This window comes from Diospyros lotus, chromosome 4 (genome assembly GCF_014633365.1).
Source record: "Diospyros lotus cultivar Yz01 chromosome 4, ASM1463336v1, whole genome shotgun sequence".
NCBI classification, from domain to species: domain Eukaryota; kingdom Viridiplantae; phylum Streptophyta; class Magnoliopsida; order Ericales; family Ebenaceae; genus Diospyros; species Diospyros lotus.
The window spans coordinates 613,129-639,281 of NC_068341.1; the positions used below are offsets into that span (position 1 = coordinate 613,129).

Below are 26,153 nucleotides of genomic sequence, written 5' to 3' on the forward strand. Positions count from 1 at the left end.
GGTGTCGTATGCTATGATATTTCGTCGAGGACATAGGTTTCTAATTTCCTCTCGATCTCTCCCGTACCAAGTTCCCGTCTTCCTCCTAAAACCACAAATCAGAGATTGATTCAATATTAGGTTTTCTCTCTCTTGCGCGCTCGCTCCCTCCCGATCTCCTCAATGGATTGTAGTCGCAGTCTCTGCGCGCTAATCATTTTACTATTTCTCTGCCTTCAATCTACGGTAAGTAACTACTTATATTTCTCTTAATTCGCGATCTGTGTTTGGATCTGATTGATTGTTATTGTTCTTGAATTTCTTCGGGTTCCGATGTAGGCCGATCTCACTGGCTCGGTTCTCTTCCTCGATAGTCCGAATCGTCAATATTTCCGGCCTCCTTTGTCAGATCCTATTACCGAGGTAACTTGTGGCAAACTTCTTTTCAAATTTCGATATTTTTGATACCAGTTCCATCGCTTACGTTGGGATCCAAGTGACGTTCAATGTAAGAACTTCAAATTATGGAAAATATAAGAACTAACAACATTGGAGGGAAAGAGGTTTTATAGCGAACATGAATTTTCCTAAACCTTGCTGTATGATTTTGGATTCTTCTATTACTTTGCAATTCAACCATTTGGACTGTTACTTTTCCTGATTGACTGAATCGTTTTATGAAAGTAGCTTCGGTGCTCCGCAAATTAGTTACTTATAGGAGACAATGATTTTCCTCTTCCGTCAACGTTATCAGAGTCATGATAAGTTTCAGCGTCCATGTGTCAGAGTGAGGTAGTAGTGTTCCCAATTTCAGGCTCTCCCTAGCCCGTTCTTTATTCTTGAACTCATGATCCTCTTGGTGCTTTCCTTAGTGCACAGTTGCAAAAACTTTTGTCTATTCTCCAAAAGGGAAAATTAAAATGGATCTTGAAAATTTGTTTGGTAAGCTAGTACAGGTGCTGATTTTAGCATTTTTTTTCTTGAAACACCATTCGTTTTCGCAATTAAAGAAAGTTATTTATAGAGGTTACTTTCTGATGAAAGTGAAGATAATGTGAAATCGCATGGTATTTTTCTGCATACCATATTGTTGAAACCAACACAAACATCTCTGCTTTGTCTTAGTTAACTTCTCTGAGCATCCTTATTTTGTAGGGCTCACAGTATGTAATGGCCTTCTATATGGTCAATTTGAATGTTTACTTGTTCCTGTTTAAAAATAATTGTCATAAAATCCTTGTACTTGACATGTTACTGGTTTCTAGCTGTCACGAATCTTATACGTATTAAAGGTAGATGGGTCCATCCATATTTTGTAATGCCTAATGGGTGAGCCTCGGCAGTGTAGGGGATGCTGAGTCATGGACTCATGGGCTACCTTCTAGAAGGGCCCGCTAACAGCCTATATATGCTGATGTACTGGAGCCATGCTTGGCATGATGAATGAGAATATTTTTGTTTTCTCTCTCTTTTCTGTTGTTCTTTCTCTCTCTCTATTCTCTCTCTCTTTGCTCTCTTCTTCGATTAGCTGGAATTCCCTTGAATTCCGTCCCTAACCTTGTCATACCAATTGGTGCCGACTCTAGCTTTGTGCCACTTTGGACTTGAACCTTTTCCTCAGGGTTCAAATTTTCCTTCAGGAATCATAGCCTAAAGTTTAACCGTAAGTAAAAGTTGTGATTACATTGCCAACACAGTATGGTGAGTAGAATTCATCTGCTATTGCACCATGGGCATAGGGAAGATCTTCTTATGTGATCTAAAATTTCCAACAGGGATCTTATTATTTATACCATGGACCTTTCACGTGAGTCAACTCTAGGACAATAGCGTTCTTTATCCCTCAATATTTGGTTTCAAGGTGTAGGAAATATCCTTTCCTGGAAGTTTTCTGACCTCAAGAAGTCTGAGGATAGGTGGCTGGTTTCAAGAGATTGGAAAATCATTTATTAGATGTGTGGCTATCCTCTCTTTCTCAGCCTGTTTTAGACCATACATTATTGGAGTATGGAAGGCTCTTCCTTTATGTTTTAGAAATGGAATGAGGGTTTTATGGACCTTGTAAGAATTCTCCCACGTTTGTCTTGGGAGGAAGTGTTACTCAACAAGGATCTCAATAAGTGAACAAGGATGCATTTAGTTTGTGAGGTTAACATTGATAGGTTTTTGAAAAAGATTAAGATTTTAAATGGGAAAGTGGGAAGGCAGTTTCCTATTGCTGAATTATGTGGATGGTTGGGAGGTGAGGTTGGTAGCATGTTGATCTTTGAAGAGGTGAGTTGGAAGGCAATGTTTAGAGTATTAATTATCAAGGTTGGTCTAGGAATCTAAGTTTCTAATGCTTATGAGATATAATTGCATTTGAAGGTTGTTCCCATTTCCTTTTGTAGGCCATTTGGGAACATATTAAGGTCAAGAATTAGATTTTAAGTAATTTTTGAGTTTCATTGAATAGAAACAAAGGTAATTTGCTCTCAAACCTTAGAATGAGAAAAGAAATAAAAACCCAATCAAAGTTGGTAGAAATTGTTGAACATATCAAACCTTAGAATTAATTCATTCTCACCAATCATCGCTGTCCATGATCATATATTCTATAAGGCTATATAAGATTTTCTCGCTAAGCTTTTCCTGGTCAAATGAACGTGTTTGTTAGAGTTGTTAAATGAAGGAATTAAAATTCTTGAGCCTCACATATTCACTTTTTTCCTTGCAACAAATAATGATAACATTCTCAATACCATACGCTTTTTTTTTTTGTGTGTGTGCATTTGACAAGGGTATTCAGAAAGATTAGCATTCTGGAAATCAAGTTGACCAACTATTAGCATTTGGTAACTTTTATTAGTGTTCTTATTATATATAGTACATGACCTAAATGCTATTAAATGTGACTTTGGACTATGTAAGTTCATGGATGTTCTTAACAAATGATTGGAAATTGTGGGGAAAAAAAAAAACTAAAGATATTATGTACTCAATTTTTTTGTGGGTAAAGTCATATTATGAGCATTATTTTAATTAACAACTTCTCTTAGTCATAACTTTTTCACTGGTTAAGCTCATGGTTATATATGCAATGGTCAATATCTAATCTATATTTGGTACTTTAATTTTTTTGGATTAAATTTTCTCCATGATATAGGAGTATACAAACTTAATATTATTTATTTTGCAGGTGCCTTCTTTTTGAGATTGATTTTTGCTTTCAGAATGTTATGGGCATGCACTTTTTCCTTTCTCAGATAACTTTAGATCATTTCTGTCTGTCATCCTTTGAAGTTCAGCTGTTACTGAAGATATGCCCCCATCTATGTTCATCACTTTCTTTGAGATTGAGAAGTTAGATGGTGCATATTGGCATATAGTAAAACTAAAATTCAATGCAGCAGTTGTCCAGCCATTATGGAAATGCTATTTGACAACTTTGGTTTAGAGGCATTGTCTAGTGGTCTGACTACCTAATCCATCTTTTTTAAGGGTAATTCACTGTTACTCTCAGAAGTTGGTGCTGCTGTGTCAGTCTTGCTTGGTTTTGCACCACCTGCTACCCTTTCAGCTACTGGTTCATCCAAGGCAAGTATAATCACCTCAGTTATAAATACAACTTCTGTTATCCTCTTGCCTCATTCAGATCCTTTTGCCTTATGTAAATTTTTAATGTCATTGTTGTTGCAGTTGAATGAGATTCTCATGCCAAATCCATTTAATAGGCCCCGTGCTGTGTTTTTGCTAGATGTCAGAGGAGCTGAAGGTTCCTGAACTTGAATATGGATGCATCATAAGATTAGATATTTATTTTGTCATGTTTCTGCATGGAATTGGAAATTTTTTATAAAATATTTAAGTGTATGCAGATTCTCGAGTCATGATGCAGTCTGATAATACTTTGCTTGGTAGTGCCCATAGGAGTGGGGTTATCTCAGGACCAAGTAAAGCCGATGTTCTACTTACCGGTACCTCAATATTTGTGTTCTGTGCAAGTTAAACGTGTTAAAAGCAAATGTCCTTGCATACAAATTCTGAATCAGAATATGTTGATTTACTACTTTTGCAGATGAAGATGAAGTTTCTGTCATTTCCTTGAATGAACCATTAAGTTCAGACACTGATGTGGAGTTTACTGACAACGAACTCAGTGATTTTGTTAGTCCCGATTCCTCCACTCTCTCTTGTTGCTCCTTTCTCTGTTTTCCGTTCCTATATATGACAATTGTTAAATGTGATTAGGCATCCTGGTTGGGTGGAACATATGTTGCTAATGCCTTGGAGCCCGTCACTGGAGAGTTGACTATCCCTTTGCCAAGTGGTGCTGATATAAATCTTCATTTGTCAAAGGTGTTTATATTCTCTGTAATTCTAATTATTTGAGCTATGCTTACCGTTAACTAACTACGGGTTTACTTAGATTTTATTGGAAGCATTTTGTTTGAATATGCAGAAAGCTGACAGAGAGTTCATTGGAAGTCTTGTGTTTCTCGTCCACAATACTCGAAAAGCAGTGGATGTACATCAAGATTTGTCTGAGAGTAAAAAAAATCCAGCAGAGCTAATTACAGGAAATTTTGATGGCATTAAGGTGATCAAGATTTGTCTTGTCTTATTTTGTGATTTCAAATTATTGTGTTATACTAATAGCTTCAAGGAAAAGCTTAGTTAAAAGGGTTGAAGTTGATTTGAAATTTTTGGATGATTGTATCACATTAAACATTGAATGCTCAACAAGATAAAACCAGAGAGAGAGAGAGAGAGAGAGAGAGCGAGCTTCATCTCCCACCGCTGGTTCTTCTTCTTCGTTGACAGCAGATGAACCCTGCCAGCTGCCACTGCTGGTGCAGCCTTGGTAGGAGGAGGGGGAGGAGCAGAAGAGGGAGAGAATTGATTCTTGTGGTATATCTTGAAGAAAAGCTTAGCACCTGGGAACCTTTTTGTTGTTTGAATTTCCCATCTTCTGAAGTGAAAAGGTGAAACCAAAAGGAAAAATTGTAATATATGTATATAAATAAATTTCTAGCAGCACGTCCCCAGAAAATGGTCACAATACTATTTTTAGTTTTGAGTAGGCTTAATGGCATGTCAGGGGAGAACATCTTAAGGTGTTTTTTTTTTTCTCTTTTTTTGGCCGGGAGGGGGGGGGGGGGAGATTTTGAACATGTGTTGCAGGAGTTAATCCACTAAGTTTGATAACTCACACTTTATCCATTTAAACACAAGGTCATTTCGTCTTCACTTTTAGGAGTGTACTTTGGACTTTATAGTTAGTTAATGGTCATCTAAAGGATATGAATATTTTATTGGCTAAAACAGGGGTGCTCCCTGCCTTTTTGTAGATCTTCTGGTCTAAGTTCTGATACACAGAATCTTCAGGCCCTAGGCCAAAATACCTGTGGTTTCATCCCTTGACAACCAATTAATGCATGGTCATTTTCTTGTTATAAATACAAGAATATTTATTTCTTGGAGAGCTGCTCTGGCTTAATTAACTGACTTTTAAATTGAGTTCCCTTCCTGTCAAATTACATCATTTGAAGTGGAAAGGAATTATTTACTGTTAGAGATGTCCATACTCTCTGCACTTCTATTTTTTGTCTTTTGTTCCTTTCCTTAGCTAGCTATTTTTTTTAACTGATGGACACTATTTTGTACAGTGTTAGCCCCCTTAAGGCAGTCTTTTTTAGGCCTAATACTATTGCTTATAAAAAAAAGTGTCGAGCAGATCATGAACCACTAAATTGGTTTGCATGGTAGGATTTTTTTTCCAGAGTGTGAAGAGCTCAAGTTGTGGTACTCTTGATCTGTTATTCTTATTTTTATTTTGTTCTTCACATTTATAGTTTTGGTTACTTACAATGAAATGACAATTTCAAATCAATCTATGTTGGGTTTGTGGGTTCTGGCTTTGTGTTTCTTGCATGGTAAATATCAATGAACAGAAAGAAACTTGACTTGAAATGTGATGTAATTGCATTTTATCCTTTTTTGAGCATGTGATGTAATTGCATTTTATCCTTTTTGGTTGTAGGTGATGTAGTACTTTGTAAAATCACAAGTGACAAGACCATGTCACATTTATGTTCTTGTGGCTGGGAGATACAAAATTGTATTTGACTTCAAAAAAAGGATGATTTAGATTTAAGAAAGGATAATTTAGATGTATTCATTTTCTTTATTTTACTTTTGTATATAGTTTCATTCTGTATTTGAGTTGTATTGGGAAGACCCAACTTTTTACTTTAGTTAATTACATAGCCTCATTAAATAGCCCATGGATAGAAATGAAGGTTAACCATTGGGTGTGGGGTCAAGTAGTAGGAATATGATCGTCTAGAAAATTGAAGCAGTAAGAAGATCAGCCAGTTGGTCATTAAAGCCAACAAATGAGGTACTAATCTCTCCAGAAATCAACTTTTATCTCACAAAATGATAGTCCATATCTATGCGTTTGGTCTGCTCATGAAAAACTAAATTAGAGACAATATGAAGAGTTGTCTGATTATCACAAATAAGCTGCATAGGTCCTGAATCTCCAAATTTTAGCTCAGTAAGAAGTTGCTTGAGCTAAATCAACTCACATGTGGCTAAAGCCATGGCCCAATATTCCTTTTCTGCACTAGATTTAGCCACAACATTTTGCTTCTTACTCTTCCAAGACACCAAATTTTCTCCAACCAAGATACAATCACCCAAGGTAGAGCACCTATTTATAGGACAACCAACTCAATTTGCATCAATATATCCAACAACTTGCTTGGGTCTTTTGTTCTCAAACAACAAGTCTTTACCAGGAGCACTTTTAATGTATCTCAAGATACACACTAAAGCATGCCAGTGACTACCACAAGAGGAGTCCAAGAATTGACTTACCATACTAACATAAAAAGAGATGTCTGGCTATGTAATAGTGAGGTACCGGTCTCCTATTTTACCAAGGATTCTCTAATGGCTTCTCCTGTTCTAATACAACTTAACATTAGGATCCATAGGAGTATCTGTAGGCCGAGAATCAAGCATACAAGTCTCTTTTAAAATATCCAAGGCATACTTCCTTTGAGAGATATATACACCATGGGCAGATTGAGCTACCTCAATGCCAAGAAAATACTTCAACTTGCCCAAATACTTGGTCTGAAAATGAGAATGTAAATGAGTCTTCAACTGCCCAATACCAACCTCATCATCTCCTATAATAACAATGTCATCCATATACACCACCAATAATATGACTCCTCCAAGAGAATGGTGATAAAAAACAGAATGACTAGCTTCACTTCTTCTCATACCAAAAGACTGGATGATAGAACAAAAGTGACCAAACTAGTATAGAGAATATTTCTTCGGGCCATATAAGGACTTTTTCAGGCGATATATCAATTGAGACTCCCCCTGAGCAACAAACCCTGGAGGTTGCTCTATATGCACTTCCTTTTGAAGGTCACCATGGAGAAAAATATTTTTAATATCCAACTAATAAAGAGGCCATTGCTGAATAGTAGCCATAGAAAAAAAAAAAAAAAAAAAACATGAACAAAAGCAATCTTAGCTACAGGAGAGAATGTATCACCATAGTCTAGGCAAAAAATTTGAGTATGGCCCTCATCAACCAACTAAGCCTTTAGACGATCAACAGAGCCATCCAGACCAACCTTGATAGTAAACTGTCACGAACCTAGGGTTCGTGATGGGTTAGAAGAGGAATTGGGGAAGAAACTGAGAAGAAATGAAGGGGGAGATTGCCGAGCATTTGGGAGAGAAGGAATGGAATAGAGCTGAACGAGAGAGAGAGAGAGAGAGAGGGGAAAGAGAGAAAATAGAGATTCAATATCAATATCAATTTCAGCATACCCAACAAACCAATAGCAGTAGCCTTATATAGGCATTACAAGCTCACTAACGGCCTAGCACATCCACCCCATGTGCTTCTAAAATATCTTCTAACTATTATTATAATACTATTACTATATTTCCCTTTACTTACTACTTGGGTCATGACATAAACACCCACCGACAACCAACAATAGACTTCCCCGGAGAGAGAGGAACTAGATCTCACGTCTCATTAGCTAGCAAGACAAACATTTCCTCATCCATAGCATGTCTCCACCCAGGGTGAGAAAGAGCTTGAACATCTATTTTAGGAATAGAAACAAAAGAGATAGCATATACAAAAGCAGAATAAACAGGTGACAAATGGTGGTAGCTCACAAAAATATAAATGGGATGAGGATTTCGAGTGGAATGTGTACCATGGGAACAAAAGCTTGGGCAGAGTTTGAGGGAGACGAAATAATGACATTAGTTGGAGGAAGACATTAGTTTGAAGGAATACCATCATCGGCAATGGGAGGAGTTGGAGTTGGAGGCACCGATGGAGGCTTAGAACGACGCTGATAAGTCTAAAGAAAAGCAGGAGGAACAAGAACAGGTATTGGGACTAGAGGAGGAAAAGAAGGGACAAGAAGAACCTCATGAAGAGAGGAAGAAGACCCATCAGATGAAGAAAAGAAAAAAGGTGTAGACTCAAAGATTGCAACATCAGAAGAGAGAAAGTATCAACCAAGTTCAAGGGAGTAGCACTTGTATCCCTTTTGATTACGAGAATAGCCTAGAAACACGCACTTGATTGAGCGAGGAGACAATTTATCATGACCAAGGGAAAGAAGATGGAGAAAACAAGTTGATCCAAAGACACGAGGAGGGATAGGATAGATGGGATCACAAGAAAAAAGTAAAGAATGTGGAATGATCCCATTCAAAACAATGGATGGCATCTGGTTGATCAGATAACTAGAAGTAAGAAGAGCGGCATCCCAAAAAACAACAAGAACATGCATGTGAAGGAGAAGCATCTAAGCAGTCTCAATGAGATGACGGTCTTTAGTTCAACTACCCTATTTTGTTGCAGAGTACAAGGACAAGAGAATTGATGAATACCCCGAGATGAGGGAAAAGCCTAAAATGCATGAGAACAATATTCCTTGGCATTATCACTGCGAATGATCCAAATAGTACGGCCAAATTGAGTATAAATTTCATTACAAAAGGAAGTGAATAAAGATTACAATTCAGTACGATCTTTCATTAAGTAAAACCAAGTACAACGAGAATAATCATCGATGAATGTAACAAAATAGTATAAACCTTGTTTAGACTTGACTCTACTAAGGCTCCAAATGTCAGAATGTACTAGATCAAAAGGAGTATAAGTTCGTTTATTAAGACAACTAGAATAAGAAGAACGAACATGTTTGCCTAGCTAACAAGACACGTATTCTAGAATAATCAACGACGACAATGATGAAATCATCTGTCGAAGAGTAGATAAATGAGGATGACCAAGCTGAGAATGAATCTGAAGAGGAGATGCCCTATAGTAGCACAAGCAGATGCCATAGACGACGGTAGGGCAAGATAGTAAAGTCCCTCAAAACTCACGTCCGATGCCAATCATTTGTCCCATATCCCGATCCTGCACATGAAAGAAATTAGAATCAAAGATGACATGACAATTCAAAAAACGAGTGAGACGACTAATAGAAATGAGACTATATGGGCAATTAGGAACATGTAAAACATAATTAAGAGAAATAGACGGAAGTAGATCAACCCTACCAATACTAGTGGGAAGGGTTTTAGGCCCATCAGTCATAGTGATAGGAGGAAGGGAAGCAGAGGAATCAAAATAAGAGAATAAAGATTTATTAACAAAAATATGCTTCAAAGTAATAGAATCAAGAATCCAAGGACTAAGCTAAGCATGAGTAAGACATATATGAGAAGTACCAGTGGGTGACCAAGCAGAAGAAAGAGATCCCTGGGTAATAGAAGCTACATGGGATGAGGAATTGATGATACTAGCGAACTCCTCGGTAGAGATTGTATGTATAAAATCTGGTTGCTCATTATGAGAGGTATTAGGTACCACGGACTATGCTCCTACACCCTCAGGAATTGCAACATTGGCCTCAGGAGGGTGACTATGGAGTGCATAACATGTATCCTTATAATGACTAGAGCGATTACAGTAATTACAATAAGGGTGCTTACCACTGCGGCCACGCCCAACACCTCTGCGACTACCACCTCTAGGACCAATCTCAGAGGAAGATCCAGGAGTCTAAGAGGTAAGTATAGATCGCTCTCCAATTGAAACCTTAGAAAATGTTTGTGTAGTACGAAGGATCTGGACAAGCACCTCTTCCATGGTAAGTACGGTGGGACTACTCAGGATCTGAGTGTGAACACCCTCCATATCGAGACCAAGGCCTGCAAGGGTAAGCACCATAAACAACTTGTCTCTTTGCTTCTTCTGCTCAGTGAGATTGGCTGTAACAGGGAGCATGGCGTTAAAATTTGTTACAACAAACTAGATATGATCCAAGTAAGTAGGCACATTTGAGTCCCCCTTCTGAATACAGAACAAATTACTAGTGATAGTGTATAAATGCACAATATCACTAGTATATAGCTGCTGAGCAAGAGACCAAATATCAAAATAGTTCTCATAGACATGAAATAAGTGGATTAAATCAACATCCATTAACTGCCACAACAATGTAACCAACTAAGCATTTGTGCGATCCCATACAATCCTATCTGCTTCAGCGATGTCAGAAAGCTTCATAGTCACATGGCCACTAACACCATGCCCGCGAAACCACATTTGAACAGAGGTTGACCATGACATATAATTCTTACCATTCAATTTTTTAGTGGTAATGGATGTAATACTAGAAAAAGATGGTACAGATACAAGAACGATCACAAGTACAGTCGCAGTTGAAGAGGTACTCACCACTCCAAGATTTGAAGAGGCCATAGCGCAAAACTCAAGCCCAACCAGCAATAGCACAACCCCGATCTGAATCAAAATCTTACAAACCAAAGCATTGTGAACCAGATCTGAACCTGATGACCCAAAAACAGATCTGAAGCTGCTGCAAACCAAATCTAAAATTGCAAGACCCAGATCTGAAACCAGATAGCACTGCAAACCAGATCTGAAACTGTAAAGCTCAGAGCTGTTTCAGGTGGCTAACGGCTACAGAAGGAGAAACAGTGGCGACGGCAGATGGGAACAGGGCTGTCACTGAGTTCACATTGGGTTCACCAAGAGGGATCTGAGAGACCTGAGAATGGCAGGATGAGGGTTGTCTGGAAAAGAGAGAGATCTGAGAGTCGCCAGCTGTAGATTCATGAGATGTTTCTGGGAATTGAGTTAGCTGGAGAGATACGCGAGACCAGTGTTGGATGGTGGCAGCTGACAGAGTGATCAGCGGTGGTGGCGTCGGCTGGCAGCAGGACGGCAGCGGTTGGAACTAGGTTTGGGGTTTGTCTAGTGGCTTTGATACCATATTGAGTTTTGAGAGGAGAAAAGTTTTTCTTATCTTGTTTTATTCACAATAAAGTATATATATATTTATATTTTTATATATATATATATACACACACACACCAATCTACAAGGTACAGCCATGGGACAACATATCTTTTTAATATATGTACAACACTATCCAGCATATATATTATATGTGTACAACAACAATTCTAACAATCACAAATATGCTTGCAGGCTTTAAGAGAGACATATGGTACTGAAGGTATTGCTGAACAAGGACTGGAATTATTCTTTATTTCGATGTCCAAGATTTTTGACTCCTTGCAAACTTTGTACAAAGGTATTTGAGTGGTTCCCCCTAACTATAGTTTTTTCCCACTAATGTAACTTTTCACCTTCAGACAGGCCATATTTTTTGTTTTTTTATGCATGACTGCCATTAGCTATGTCTTTGCTATAACTTATCATACAAATTCTGTTTTTTAAATGTAAAAAGTTTACTTTTAACTAACATCATCACTTGAAAATATGCTCCATTTGGGCAATTCCCTTTGATCAATAATCAGTGTTGTATTTGGATCTGTAGCTCATATTTTACTTACAATCTTAAGAATTTTTGTTAGTCTTTTTAGTTCATTGTTATATTATACATATATCACATTCAAATCTTTGAACAATTTCATGTATTTGGTTGGGCAGGACAAATCGTGGGGGTCATCTTATTTAATGGATCACCTCTTCCAGAGTCAGAAACAGTTTTGAATCTGGTATATTCTTCCCACCCATCTGCACGTTCCCTGAAGGAAACAAAGGACTCTTCAACTTCAGCCAATGATCCAGAAGTAGTGTTGGTCAGACGAACCTTGGCTTGGTTAACAGGAATCATTCTTATAATTGCTACTCTCTTAGGGGTGAGTTGCTTATGGAAGCCTTCATATATGTTTTTCCTCAAATTGGGTTGTCGAAAATTACAAGGCTTGTTTACTTGAGCTGATTTCTAAGCCTAAACCAATTTAATTGTGTCACTGGAGATCTTGACCTGGATTCCCCAGATGTGTTTATTTGCGTTCTGTTTTCTTCCCCACCCTCTTCCCAATGATTAAGATAGTTGTTTTTATGGTAAAAATGCTTTAGTTCAGGACTACAATTTAATTTTTCTTGATTACTAACTTGTGTATTTGGGGTCTCTGGTTGTGGAACTGGTATTCATTGGTTAAAAGGGTATTTAAATTTCAAACCTCAAATATAGAGAGATCATTTCTTTTGATTTTGCAAATGGCTGAAACTCAGGGGGAAGAAACATATCCTTTATATCTCCTGGGTGTACCTAGGCTTTACATAAATATAACGATGTCTTTTTTATGTATTCTTCTTCAACCAGAAAGAGAACATAGAAAGCAGTCCAAGTGCCCACGGGGAATGCATGCTGGGAATCATCAAGTAGGGTTGTAGCCAATATCAGGAAATGTAGAAACTGTTGCTCCTCTGATATGAAAAAATAATGGGGATACCCAAATGTACCTGAGAGCCCATTTTCTACCCAATTAGAGGCTGTAAATGGGGCAGTTTTGACCACCCTTACCCCGTTTGCATCCTACACATGATAAATGTTAGTGAAGTCCAAATATCATAGCTTAACTAATTCTGCCATTTCCTTCAAGTCAATAAAACTTGAAGTTTTAACATAAATCTCTGGATAAATGTATGCATCTTCTCATTTTTATCTGTTTTAAAGGTTATAGGAGTTTGATAATTATTTTCGTTTCCATGTTTGACTGGGTTGACAACTTGACATAAGAATGTAAGTGTATGATAATTAGGTTTTATGAGGCCTAGGAATGTGTCTTGGTGCGACCTGGGGTGGACTGTGTGATAGATAAAAAGACAGCGCTGATTGAAGATTAGAACTCTCTCTGGGTCTCTCATCTAATATGTTTTTTCTCCCATTCTGGAGTGGGTAATTTGCCTGGGCTTCTTTTGAACCTGTTTTAGCATTAAATTCAATTTGATTAATCCAGGTTTGTTATGAATATGAACTTTGGGATCATTTTATTTCTTAAGGGCCTCCTCTGGGTGGTAGTTTGTAAATTCTTAGTTGTGGTGCTCTACAACTGTAAATTCTGAAGGAGATGGCATGTAACTTTAGCTTATGATACCACACCTTTCTATGTCTTGTCCTATGTCTGAGGAAGCCATAAATTTATGAGAAATCTATCAAATTTCATAATTTTTTTCATTTTTATGGGTTCTGTTACCCTGCAGATTCACTTTCTTCTGAACATGCCACTCACAAAGGACACCCTCTTATATTCTAATGTCAAGCTTGACTAAGAGCTCAGGGGGACATACTACCGAGCTTTGTACTGCCGGGAGTATCCAGGTTACCATTATATCTGCATCTACAGCACTTGATATTTGTAGATGCATTATGTTGTTGCTATTTGTTTGCATTGTTGCAGTGGTGATGCATCTTTCTGGCCCCTCTCTAGTTGTGTGAAGGCTGACCTTGATGACTAGTCTGCTGCCTTTGTAGGTGGTATCATGGCCTGGATGAAGTGGGGAACACATTTTTTGTAGACTTGAACAGCCTTTGTACGAATCTTATAATAAATTGCATGGACTCGACAGTTGGGGCTACCTGGATAAGGAGTCTGGAGCTCAGGTTATTCTGTTCAATGTATATTTGGTCACTTGATGATATAGGGACTTCTGTTTTTGTTCCATATTTTTGTATTCAACTTCACCTGTTTTCATGAATGGTGCTCAATTACACATGGAGTGCCTTGGCGCGGGCAACTTGAATTCCCGCACTGCGCCTCCCAATTACACATGCCTGGTTTCTTCAGTATATTCCCTGATTCTTTTGTTGGATAATTGTAAGAGTTTCTGTACTAATTCTGCTAACAGCTGGTGCTTGGTAAAGAACTTGGCAATGTGACATCGAGCGCCGATCACTGAATCGATAGTTACATTATGCTATATTCTCCGTAATTGCTCTCTGGGGACGATCTGAACTTCTGATGCACAGGACTACGGGTGGCTCTGATTGGAGTTGTATGGGATGTGTTGGGCTTTAATTGGGACGTTAAGGAATTTGTTGGGCCTTGATTTAGGCTTGTAGGTGGGACCTGTTGGTTTTGTTATGGGCAGTATTTGGGACATAATGGGCCCTTAATTGTGTTGGGTTCACTTAATTTAGCTTTTTTTGGGCCGGGACTTAGGCTGTACGGTGGGCTTTAATGGGCCTCGTTTTTGGGCTAGGTTTGCGCCGTATTATGGCCTGGCAAGGGATGAGGTGGGCTTTTATATCGGGCACAAAATTGGGTCTGTTTTTGGGCCATTATTGTTCCTGACATGGGCTTTCTATTACTCCTGGGTCGGGCTTTCAGTTGGGCTATAGTGGGCCCGATCTGGGCTTCTCCTTGGGCCAAAATTGGGCCTGGTATTGGCTGTTGTTGGGCCCTGATAGATCCTGACATGGGATTTTTTTGTTGTCGGTCCTGGCCTCGCCGTGGGCTTCTATGAGGCCCAATTTTTGTTAAAGTCATTTCCAGCTGTCGCAAACAGTGGCTAGAAGAGCATGTCTGCATATGAGATGAATCCCAGCAACGCACATTGAACAATTAAACTTTAAGTTCTGAGATGAATCCCAGCAACGCACATTGAACAATTAAACTTCTCAAAAAACTACTTGCACACAGGCCTAGCTTTGGTTACGATGGTCAGATAGAATAATAACTCCAAACACACAGGACTCCTGGGAGCCCTCTGTAACGTATGAAAAAAAAAATAGTAGAGAGCGATTATTCAGCTCCATGCAAAAAGGGCAATAGAACTTCTTCAAAATACACTGAAGTTGCCTAAAGAAACTTCGCTTTCCATCAAGGTACTGTGACGGCTTTTTATTCAGCCAAAACTACACTTCCAATGAAACAAATACCCTTTCTAACAATAGTTCCTCTTGCAACCAGAAGTAACTTCTCTATTACCCTACCTCTTAGCTATTTCATATTTAAAGATTTGTTTTTGCTTTGGGAATACGCCTTGTCACTGTACGCATGGTGACGAACTCCTCTGCAGCAGAAGGATGTATGCCAACCTGTCACCCAATAAAAAGAATTAAAAATGTGACATTTCTAATGCCAGGCTCCTTAAATAAAACGAAGAAAAAAGCAAGCTTTTTCCTCCTCTGGATAAATACACACGAACCGGTTTCTCAGAGAGACCCACGTACATTTTGCAGTTAGTGAGCTCAAGAAAAGAACCTAAACCAGAGGAGCAACATTCAACTATTTTTTATTTTTTGGCAAGGGCGGGCAATAAGGTAACTGTCGCGGTGGGGGGGGGAAGAACAAGGAGCTGTCCCTCAACCTCTAAGAGCTGCGGAAAGTGTATTACTAGTTAAGCTTTGTCTAAGCAGAAAACATTTTGTCCAAAGCCAAAACACAAGCGCAATGAGGGCGCTGTCATGAAGCAAGGAGCAGCCAACCCTCTAAATGTGACACCTACCAATGTTTCAGAAGATTATTCCAGAAGGAAAGCAATATTGTGCCTGAACAATTATGGGAGACTAGAACGTTTAAGCACAATTTATAAGACTATTTAAAAGACGAGTGACACATGATCACAAACAAATCTGGACCCAGCAGGCCAGGCCAGGGATCATTGTGCGGTAAAGGTGCTTCCTCCCACTAGCCTTCTTTTCTGGACAGCAACTTTCGATGCCATATTGTGAGAAATTGGAAAGCCAGTCTCCTTTTGCTTATAGCTAGTAACTATAGCAGAAGAGTCACTTAATTGTCCTTTGATTCATCATTATACTTCTAGACTTTGTTTGAACCAAAATAGGTTATGCAGGCTATGATTTTCGAGTCCTATGTGCTTTATGTGGAGCTTTTGGAGAGAGAAAATTAGTGCACCCTTCAAAGCGTACAGACGGTTGTTCATATACTTTAGCTGACCCCAGTTTGTTTGCTGTATCCATCTTTTGCTAAAAGATTGTTTTTTGACTCTCCTTTTTGGTTGGCATATCTTGAATAAGAGATGTATTTTTAGAAGTTCAATAGCTTTTTCCTTTTGGTTTAATTTTTTCATGTGTAATTCCAATGTGCAGGAATGGTGTTCCTCAGGACCAACCAAACAGAACCATCTTACCTGACTAATGTCACAGAGGGAAGTGAGGACGGGAAAATTGTCAGGAAAATTTTTCATGACATTTCACTAACAAATTTGACATTTCATTTCAGTTAAGCTTACCGTACTATCAAACTGTGCCTTAGTTGCTCCACACTTGAGTGCAATTGCAATGCCCTGAGAAGATGAGGATAGAATGCAAAATATTACAAGCAGCATAAGTAGGCAACAAATTGAAACCCAAGAGTGTAAGATCTCTGGGCTGTTGCAGGCAGTGGTCCCAGAGAGAGGAAAAATATATTATCTGGCAGGCATTGTGTTGTTTCAGTTCTCAAGAATTGGGGGTATTATTAACCAAATTTCCCTAATAGCATATCATATAGCAAAAAAAAAAATGAATAGTTGCATAGTGTTTGATATAAGCACATAATTGAAATCATTATGGTGGATGTTCTATTAATTTCTTTAGACTTCGTATTCCTTATTCTCTGTGAAGAAAATAAGAATAATACTATTTCAATCTATACCTGGGGGAATAGAAGAAAGAAAGGATTGGAATTACATAACGCAAAGGATATAGGGTAAGATTGCTGTCAGAAAAAAGTGATGAAAGGTCTTTTTCTCAAACTACCATGTCACCAGGACCTGGCATGTCTAAGTGCAATTACTCCATCTAGATTATGTATCATGGGCCATCCAGAGGTCGTCCATAAGAAAAGAAAATAAAAGATGCACCTTCCTCGAAAGAAGGCAATCTGAGAAAAATAGTCATTGGAAAAATTATAGCATATTCAAGGTCCTACAGATCTTGCAAGGGAAGGAAGACTTAGCAAAATTACATGTAAAGCTGTTAAGATGAAAATGTGTCAAATTTGTTCTGTTTTTGACAGTGTTTGGTACCAGTAAAATTTTACCGTGCATTAAAGTATCATGGTTCGATATCGCAATTGGAAAGGTGGGGGAAGGTTCACCCATGCACTCACATATGCTGAAAATTGATGAAATTTTGATGGATGGAGGATGACTACTAAAGAAGACTTCAAAACAAACTAAATAGGCGTGCTCTGCATCTGAAGAAAAGACCTCATGTGGTTGCAATTTGAAAAAATAAGTCCAAATATCTAGATTCCTTGGAGGATGGTGGTCATACGCACTTTCCAGTGTGTATTGGCGCACTTTGCATGAAATACTTTGCTTTGTATGGTTCAGCAATGGACAAAGTTATACCAGTGGCCATGCCTTTTGGAGGTACTGATGGGATACCATGGTTGATTTGAAACTGTAGACATTTTCATAATCATCAAATGTGGAGACCCAATAACAACCTTTCATGAGACGGGCAGCGACAGGAGGGAAGGGAGAGGTCTAATGAGGGTGAGGTTCAAGGGGCAGACACACTTCTGCAATTGTAAAGTTATAGTCTCCTGCTGCCTTATCTTGCATTTTAAGGCAACATGAAATTGAAAGTTCCCACAATTACAGGACATCTTTTCAGTTTATTTTGAGGACAGCAGTTGACAGCTAGCACAAGCCCAAACAACAAAAAAAATAAAGGCAAATTCATCATATCAATGAGGCAGGGAAAATAGTGGATTCCTCCCCCATATGTTATTGGATGGAAGAGAACTGTGATTCTTCTTCTCTTGTTTGGTACTTCTTGGGTGATGTCTGGGTAGCTAACCAATGTGCTTGCTCATTAACAAGCTAGAGTTCTACAGAAATGGTTGGCCTGGAACCTGGCATCTGTTAATGTCATTAAGCAGCAAAGAACTTTGTTGATGCAAGGAAAAGATGGAAGACCATTTAATAATGTTTGTCACGTAAGTACAATGATATGGACAGAAATTTTTCCCTTGAATATTTTTTGAGGACATTGTGGCATGCATGAAACTTCATTCACCACCATCTCATGAAACTTATCCATGTGAAGATGGTGTTCAAACTTTATTTCATCATTACTCCGCCAGAGGATATTATCCACTGCCGGTCCCAAGCCCGAATAAAGGAGGAGGGTTGCGTTAGGTAGCCGACAGCTAGCGTAAAATCTAGTCGGATCCAAATATGAATTCTAGAAAAACTATCTGTTGGGATGTAACCCACATAGAAGTCTAGAGTTCATGTAGCCAACCCCACATAGTGGGATAACGGCTGGATATGTTGTTGTATTGTGGCATGCATGAAGCCTTATAGAAGATATGACCATAGGTAGGCATGATTGGCCGGCTAGAACCATGTAACCAACCCTACATGATGAGATTTAAGGTCTGATATGTTGTTTTTGTCGAGTGCATGAATATCCTTTGGTCATTCCCCACATAGTACAAGCCTAATGTTCCATTTTCTCAGACTCAGAAGGCACACGAAGAATACAGCAAAAAGCAGAAAATTCAGTAAACTAACAAATTAAAAATTGGAACTTAGAAGATACAAATAGAAGCATTAAGAGATTGCTATATTGTTGCCATAACAAACTGGTGGATGTAGGAATTCCTTATTTGATATCGTTTTTTATTTTTTAATGGTCAACCTTTGTGAGTGTCCGTGGGGTGGTGGGCAAGTTCAAACCTTGAAATTTTTCACGGATTCTCTGGCATTCCTTGTTTCTGAATATCTAAGTAGTCAATGCACTATGAAACCTAAAAAATAAAAAATAAAAAACCTAACTTCTATTGTTATAGTTTTGAGTGGATATTTGCCAACTAAGTGTCAACATCAACCCTTGCCCATTTTTACACCAAATGCTTTTGTATACCCATTCCTTGTAAAGGTTGCCTTAAGGCAGAGGTTAAAGTATCATTTGAAAGGAAAAACGAAGGCCGCAACCCAAAATAAATCTATTGTCAAATCTATTTCCAAAACCAACAGTACGTTAAGGCATGCCCCAAATGCACATGGTTTTATAAGCAGTGAAATTGTGTCCTACATAATGATCTCATCTTATAAACTTACATCCCAAGTGGATTATGCCACAGTTTTTTCTTCCATTTCCAAGATAACAACTCAATTGTGTTACAGTTATCAACAAGGCCATACCCAAGGTTTTATACAAACCAGTGACCTAGTTTTGTGACATATAACATCAGGGTAGTCAAAACCACTAAAAGGTGCTTTGGAAGATTTGAATTAAAAATTACTGCAGCCAGAAAAAGTATTTGTAGCAGATACTTATTCCTAGGGTGAGAGTTGATAGATGAATGTAATTATGAAAGGAAGGCACACCAATTTAAGAAAAGGGCAGGTTGTGTAGGAAATTCACCACCATGAAAGAAGACCAATGGTGCAAAAAGTTTGACTTGAAAGAGAAAGTTGGCCAAGTTGAAGGTTTAGGTACCAAAAATAAATACAGAGAACAAAACAGAAGATATATTGAGCAACTGAGAGCACACAAAAACCTTGATTAATTCATAGGATTCTTGTTTTTTTTTTTTTTTTTGCACGCGTGCGCATGCTTGCACATCTACTAGGGAAGGGGGATGCCAGTGGCAGTCCACTGTTTGACCACATGAGCACCAACTTGGACAGCTGAAAATAGGGATATGTCCTGACAGGCTTGAGCCTGTGGTAAATTGAATAAAGAAACAAAGCATGCTATTTCATTCTTATTCATATATTTCATGGAAGGGAAGAAGTTTCAAGGGAGATCTCTTCTATGCTAACACCAATACTTCATCCACATATTTGCAGCAAAAAATAACAGTATCTAGTATCAGGTTTCAAATTAATGTAGAAATTCTTCATTCAAAGGCCAATATGTAGCTGCAGCTTAGCTTAATGATACCTGTATAATCTCAGGCGCATCTGGCCCACACATGGATGCTCCAAGAACTTTATCTGTTTCAGCATCAACAACAAGCTTCATAATTGTCTTCTCTTGTCGTCTGTGGACACGATAAGGAAGCATCAAATGGAGTTCCATAGACAAGTCTGCTCCAAAATGAAGCCATAGAAATATAATTTGCAAACATCATATACTAGTAAAGCAAGACACAGTTTAATGAAAGAATATCATCCCATAAATGAATTAAAAACTTAAGATACATGCTTGAGAAATACTTAATACAGATACCCCAACTGAATTGCAGCATCTCTGGAGTTTGTGTCCTCATTTTTAATGCTGCACCATCCATCTTCAAATGCTAAGATGCAAACAGCTATTACTGAGGCAAAGAGTTGGTTGGAGGAGCTCCACTCACCATATGCATAATCCTTCACTACTTAGTACGCTCCGATAAACTATACCAGCATCAGAACAAGGCCTTGCCACAGCTTGACAACTCAGTCAGGCTAACATCCCTCCGGGCATCCTCTATGTTATTAGGTTATTTTGAAAGTTCTAGTAATTCATCATTGTATAAATGAAGAGAATATTATTTCCATACGAATTCCTTTTTATGCAGGGATGTGGTAAGAGCCATTTTACATTCACTGGAGAACTAAGAACTTTATAACCTTCTCAACTAGGGCCAAACTTAGACATGTTTATCCTGTCATAACTAGAGGATTAGCTTTCGGTACCAAATCTCCCTCCCTCTCGTTTGGATGAGGGGGTAGGGACAGGGAGGGGGATGAGAAACTCTTTCCTCATTTGAGAGAGTTTCATAATGCAAGGGCCGGGAAGGGAAGGGTGCATGATAATCCTCACCTCCTATACCCTGTTTTTTAACTTGCACCCCCATTTGGGGTGCATGGAAGAAGAGAAACCATTAATAAACATTTTTACCGACTTTACTAATTCACCCTTGTTATTTATGTAAAAACCTGATATTATCCTTAACCTCAATAAAATTCTAAATTACTATTTTATAATTTAAAACAGTCTGATGAGTCACACATTCCTCTAGAAATATTCAACAACAATAGGTTCTATCCATATTTTAATGTAAATGCATAGTTTCTATCACTAGAATATCTATATTAACTATACATCTTCAAAAATGTATAGATATTAATAGAATGAATTGGAGGATATGATCATCACTTTGTTTCTATGACTTTAACATTCCGTCCCCAGGATTCTGTGGGTCCCCCCCGGGGGGGCTCCTTTTCTTCTCCCAAACAAAGCATCAAAGTGAAAATGGTAAACGTGATTCATATGGCAACATGGAACAATCAGTATTATTTCTATTATTGTAAACAGACATCAGGCAGAAGGCCATTACAGCTTGAATACTAGAAAGAGGGAGAAAACAACAAATATTACCTAGGAGTTCATTTCATCTTGTTATGCTCTTTATGTTTAGGTCAACTATATTGTGCAGGAAAACAAGAACATTTGGTCCCCCTTTGATTTTGTTATCATTTCATAAGCTTGTACTCATTCTTTTCTCAAATTCTTCATGTTTGTTTTAATTTTGTCAAAAAAATATAGAAATCAAACATTATGTTTGAAAAAGTTTGTCATTTTCACAAAAAAAGCATTATTAAATATATTTTGACTTTATTCTTCTCCTCCAGGAGGCAACCCTACTTGTAATGGGCTGTTCTTGTTCTACTTTATTCTCCTCCTCCAGGAGGCAACCCCACTTGTAATGGGCTGTTCTTGTTCTTGTTCATCGTCTTTATCTTCTTTTTTCTCCCCTTCATCATGGGCAAGGATTTGGTGAACCCTTGCCAATGGTGAAGATTCAGAACAGAAGAAAAAAAATTCAAAATGAACAGTGTTTGTTGTTTATGTGGCTTGAAAATTGAGTATGAAAACCAAAAACAAACATAAAAACCAAAAGAACAAACACAAACACCTTTCTGGTGTTTCCATGATTTTTGAAAAAAAAAAAAAAAAATTGTAACTGTTTATTTTTCTTAGAAACCAAAATACACACCAAAGGATGTATTCTTTTTTGTTTTTTTTCAAGGATTGAAAACTAAAAACTACAAAAATATCAAATGGGTCTTAGAACTAAGAGATACTGTTGTAAGTTGATAGAACACAACTGGTGAACCTCAAGTAGCCATGTTCCCTAACAACATCCCCAAGTTTATCAATCCTACCTACGAAAAAGGATACTGAATATTAAAAATATGCACAATCTTTTGGCATAACCTCTGGCGTGCAAATACAGCAGATACGATTTTCATAGTATTTACAGTCTCTTCATATCATGCCCAAGTTACTAAAGAGCTACAGTTCAAGTGTTCTACCCTATTTTATGTTACTCATTTGATAAGCAGCATAAGCGAAAAAAGGTTGAGCATGTGCAATCTGGAATCATGGTTTATGTCAAAGGCCATGAATTCTAAGCATAGAATATAAAAATAATCAAAATAAGTAATGAGCCATAGGCCTGCAGCAGACTCTGATATTTCAACAAATTTTCTACATGTGGGGTTTAAACTTCTAAGATTATCCAAAAAAATTTAATGTCCAATCACATACCCTGAGATGGTGTTCTTCATAGGATTAAATGTTGATGTAAAAATCAAAATATCACCCTCTGCTTGCTCTCTAGCTTGTTCTTCACTGAGTCCAACTACCGAAAGAGGCGGTATGCTGTGAAGCAACAGAAGATCCAAAAACATGTGACAAAAGGTTCTACAAACTAATAAACAGAATATATTCCTATAGAAAATGGAAAGACAAAAAAGAGAGAAAAAGGGCCATTTGCATGTACTGAAAAGAAGAAAATTTAGAAGTATGAGAATAGCAATTATAGGAATGTAGTATTTGGCTAACGCTACATCATACAGCATCAATGGTAAAAGTTTGAAGGCAATATCAGACAAGGTGACTGATAGGAACCCGATTGAATTCCAAAAAAACAATCCACTATCAATAGTTCCAATTCTTTACAGCAGCAAAACAAGAATGAAACAGGGCATTCGAGAGGCCCTAACTCTCCCTAATCACTATCAAAATTCAGCTACCTCACTCTCCCTCCTCCCTTCCTACTTATACCACTCCCGGACCCCACTCTAACTGAATTCCCCATTCACATGCTGATTATTCCCTCAGCAATGTGAATTACAACTCTACATGGCACATGCTGGTTGTTACACCTGCATGTGCGGACCACCCCCTACTCCCATCTTCATGCCTTCGGCTGCTTGATGCGTCTTTGATAGGTTCGGTGCACCGGCGGCCTATCATTACTCCCCTCCCGGACTTTCACCTTGTCCTCAAGGTGAAAAGTTGGAAACTGTTGCTGAATCATGTTGTAGGGCTCCCAAGTTGCCTCTAATGGTGGTAAACCTTTCCACTGGATCAAAATATCCAGCCCTCGTAAGTTAGAACCCTTCCCAGGCTGAACTCCCAACACTGCCTCTGGCTCAACCTTCAGTTCTAAGTCAGCCTGCAACTGGAGGGGAATTTGCGCCCACCTCACCCTTGGCCTCTCTCAACTGGGACACATGGAAAACCGGGTGGACATGGCAGTGGGCTGGTAATTTAAGTTTATAAGCCATCAGTCCCACCCTCTGTTCAATTTCAAATGGCCAATAGTACCTAGGAGCCAGCTTCTCATTAGGGCGGGCAGCTAGGGACTTCCTTCTATACGGCCTTAGTTTCAAGTAGACAAAGTCACCAACCATAAACTGCACATCTCGTCTTCTCCGGTCAGCCCCCCTCTTCATGATCGCTTGAGCGCGTACCAGCTGATCTTTGAGCTCTTCCAATGCTAAATCTCGTTCCAACAATTGCTGTTCTACTGCAGATACCTGCATTGAGCCCTTGTCAAACCTAATCAAGGTTGGTGGTTCCCTCCCATAAACAGCTTGGCAGGGAGTAACCTTTGAAGCAGTGTGGTATGATGTGTTATACCACAATTCAGCCCATAGCAGCCACACATACCACCCCATAGGTCTTGCTGATGCAAAGCAGCGCAAGTAAGTCTCTAGGGTCCGGTTGAGGACCTCCGTTTGTGGGGGGTAGGCCGTACTACGATTGAGCTTAGTACCTTGAAGTCGAAACAACTCCTCCCAAAAACGGCTCATAAACACCTTGTCTCGATCCAAAACAATAGTCCGAGGCATACCGTGCAGCCGCACCACTTCTTTTATGAAAATACCAGCTACTACTCCTGCTGTAAATGGGTGTTTGAGACCAATAAAGTGGCCATATTTGCTGAGTCTATCTACAACCACAAGTATAGAATTCATATGGCCCGATCTTGGCAACCCCTCAATAAAATCCATAGCTACATCATCCCAAATCTGGCCAGGAACCGGAAGAGGCTGTAAAAGACCCCTTGGCGTTAAAGCCTCATACTTATGTTGCTGGCAAATGTGACACTTTCCCACATGGTGGCGTATGACCCACTTCATACCCACCCAATAAACACTCACTGCAATTTGTTTATATGTCTTTAGGAACCCGGAATGACCTCCTACACTGCCATCATGACCCTCATGGAGCACCAAAGGAATTAGGGAAGAACCCTTAGGCAGGAACAACCGCCCTTTATAAAGGAGCTGGTTACCCACCAGCTGAAAATCTAAGTTGTAAGCCGGATCCGCCTGTAACTTCCGTATGATGTCCTGTAAAGAAGCATCTTTCGCCACCTCTTGGACTAGCTGATCGAGTTGCACCACCTTTGGAATCGTTAGTGCAAATAGAGCTGCTGGTTGATTAATTCTCGAAAGGCCATTTGCAGCCTTGTTTTCCAACCCCGGCCGGTAGTGTATCTCAAAATGAAAGCCCATCAATTTCAAAATCCACTTTTGATAATCCGAGCTCACCATTCGCTGCTCAAACAAAAACTTTAAGCTTTTTTGGTCTGTTCTTACTATGAACTTCCTTCCCCAGAGATAATGTCTCCATTTCTGGACTGCAAACACCATGGCCATTAGCTCCCTTTCGTAAACTGATTTTTTCCTTTCTGATGGTTTAAGAGCATGACTATAGTACGCAATCAGTCTAAGATTCTGCATCAACACCGCCCCTAACCCATGCCCTGAAGCATCAAATTCAATTATGAAGGGTTGATCGAAGCCCGGAAGTGCAAGAACTGGCAGTGACACCATTGCTATTTTGAGCTACTGGAATGCTCGTTTAGCCTCTCCATCCCAACAAAAATTGTTCTTCTTTAATTTCTCGGTGAGGGGCCAAGCCAACTTGCCATAATCCTTTACAAACCTCCTATAGTACCCCGTAAGACCAAGGAATCCCCGCAATTCCTTCAAGGTAGTAGGTGCAGGCCAGTCCAAAATGGCTTGCACCTTGCAACGATCAGCCGACACGCCTTGCTGGGAGATGATATGGCCCAGATATTCGACCTCCAACTGCCCAAAGGAACATTTCTTCTTGTTGGCATACAACTGATTTGCAGCCAGCACCTTCAACACACAATGCAAGTGCTGCAAATGTTGGTCAAAATTTTGGCTATAAATTAAAATATCATCAAAAAATACCAGCACAAACCGACGCAAATACTCCCTAAATACATCATTCATTAAAGATTGGAAGGTGGCCAGGGCATTCGTCAATCCGAAAGGCATGACGAGAAATTCATAGTGGCCTTCATGTGTTCGAAATGCGGTCTTTGGTTCGTCTCCAGCCTTGACTCGAATCTGGTGGTAACCAGATTTGAGATCCAATTTTGAAAAAACCTTTGCGCCATGTAGTTCATCCAGCAATTCATCGATGACTGGAATAAGAAACTTGTCCGGAACTGTTACCTTGTTGAGAGCCCGGTAATCTACACAAAACCTCCATCCCCCATCCTTATTTTTAACAAGCAACACCGGGCTAACACTTGGTTTAATAATACCAGCT

At 38.9% G+C, this 26,153-nt stretch overlaps 2 protein-coding genes across 5 annotated transcripts in view; one reads left to right on the plus strand and one right to left on the minus strand.

Annotated features, from left to right (window-relative positions):
* Nucleotides 1-55: 55 nt before the first annotated feature.
* On the plus strand, nucleotides 56-14,162 carry LOC127799918 (uncharacterized). 2 transcript variants are annotated; one of them, XM_052334206.1, is made up of 12 exons: nucleotides 56-225; nucleotides 319-402; nucleotides 3,460-3,555; nucleotides 3,658-3,733; nucleotides 3,837-3,935; nucleotides 4,037-4,125; nucleotides 4,210-4,317; nucleotides 4,421-4,558; nucleotides 11,549-11,654; nucleotides 12,014-12,225; nucleotides 13,577-13,694; nucleotides 13,774-14,162. In XM_052334206.1, the coding sequence occupies exons 1-11, from the start codon at nucleotides 163-165 to the stop codon at nucleotides 13,643-13,645; spliced, it is 1,140 nt and encodes a 379-aa protein (XP_052190166.1). In that variant the 5' UTR covers nucleotides 56-162; the 3' UTR covers nucleotides 13,646-13,694; nucleotides 13,774-14,162. The 2 variants fall into 2 exon arrangements, with proteins under 2 accessions (XP_052190166.1, XP_052190165.1); XM_052334205.1 differs by having other exon boundaries at nucleotides 13,848-14,162.
* Nucleotides 14,163-15,092: 930 nt separating this feature from the next.
* The window catches only part of LOC127799916 (glutathione reductase, chloroplastic-like), a 34,189-nt gene continuing 23,128 nt past the window's right edge, over nucleotides 15,093-26,153 (minus strand). For all 3 annotated transcript variants that reach the window (XM_052334202.1, XM_052334204.1, XM_052334203.1), the window contains 4 exons: nucleotides 22,821-22,934; nucleotides 20,226-20,325; nucleotides 16,571-16,624; nucleotides 15,093-15,413 (listed from right to left, as the gene is read on the minus strand). In XM_052334202.1, the coding sequence (XP_052190162.1) occupies nucleotides 15,327-15,413; nucleotides 16,571-16,624; nucleotides 20,226-20,325; nucleotides 22,821-22,934 (355 nt within the window). In that variant the 3' untranslated portion in view covers nucleotides 15,093-15,326. The remainder of the gene's footprint in view (nucleotides 15,414-16,570; nucleotides 16,625-20,225; nucleotides 20,326-22,820; nucleotides 22,935-26,153) is intronic.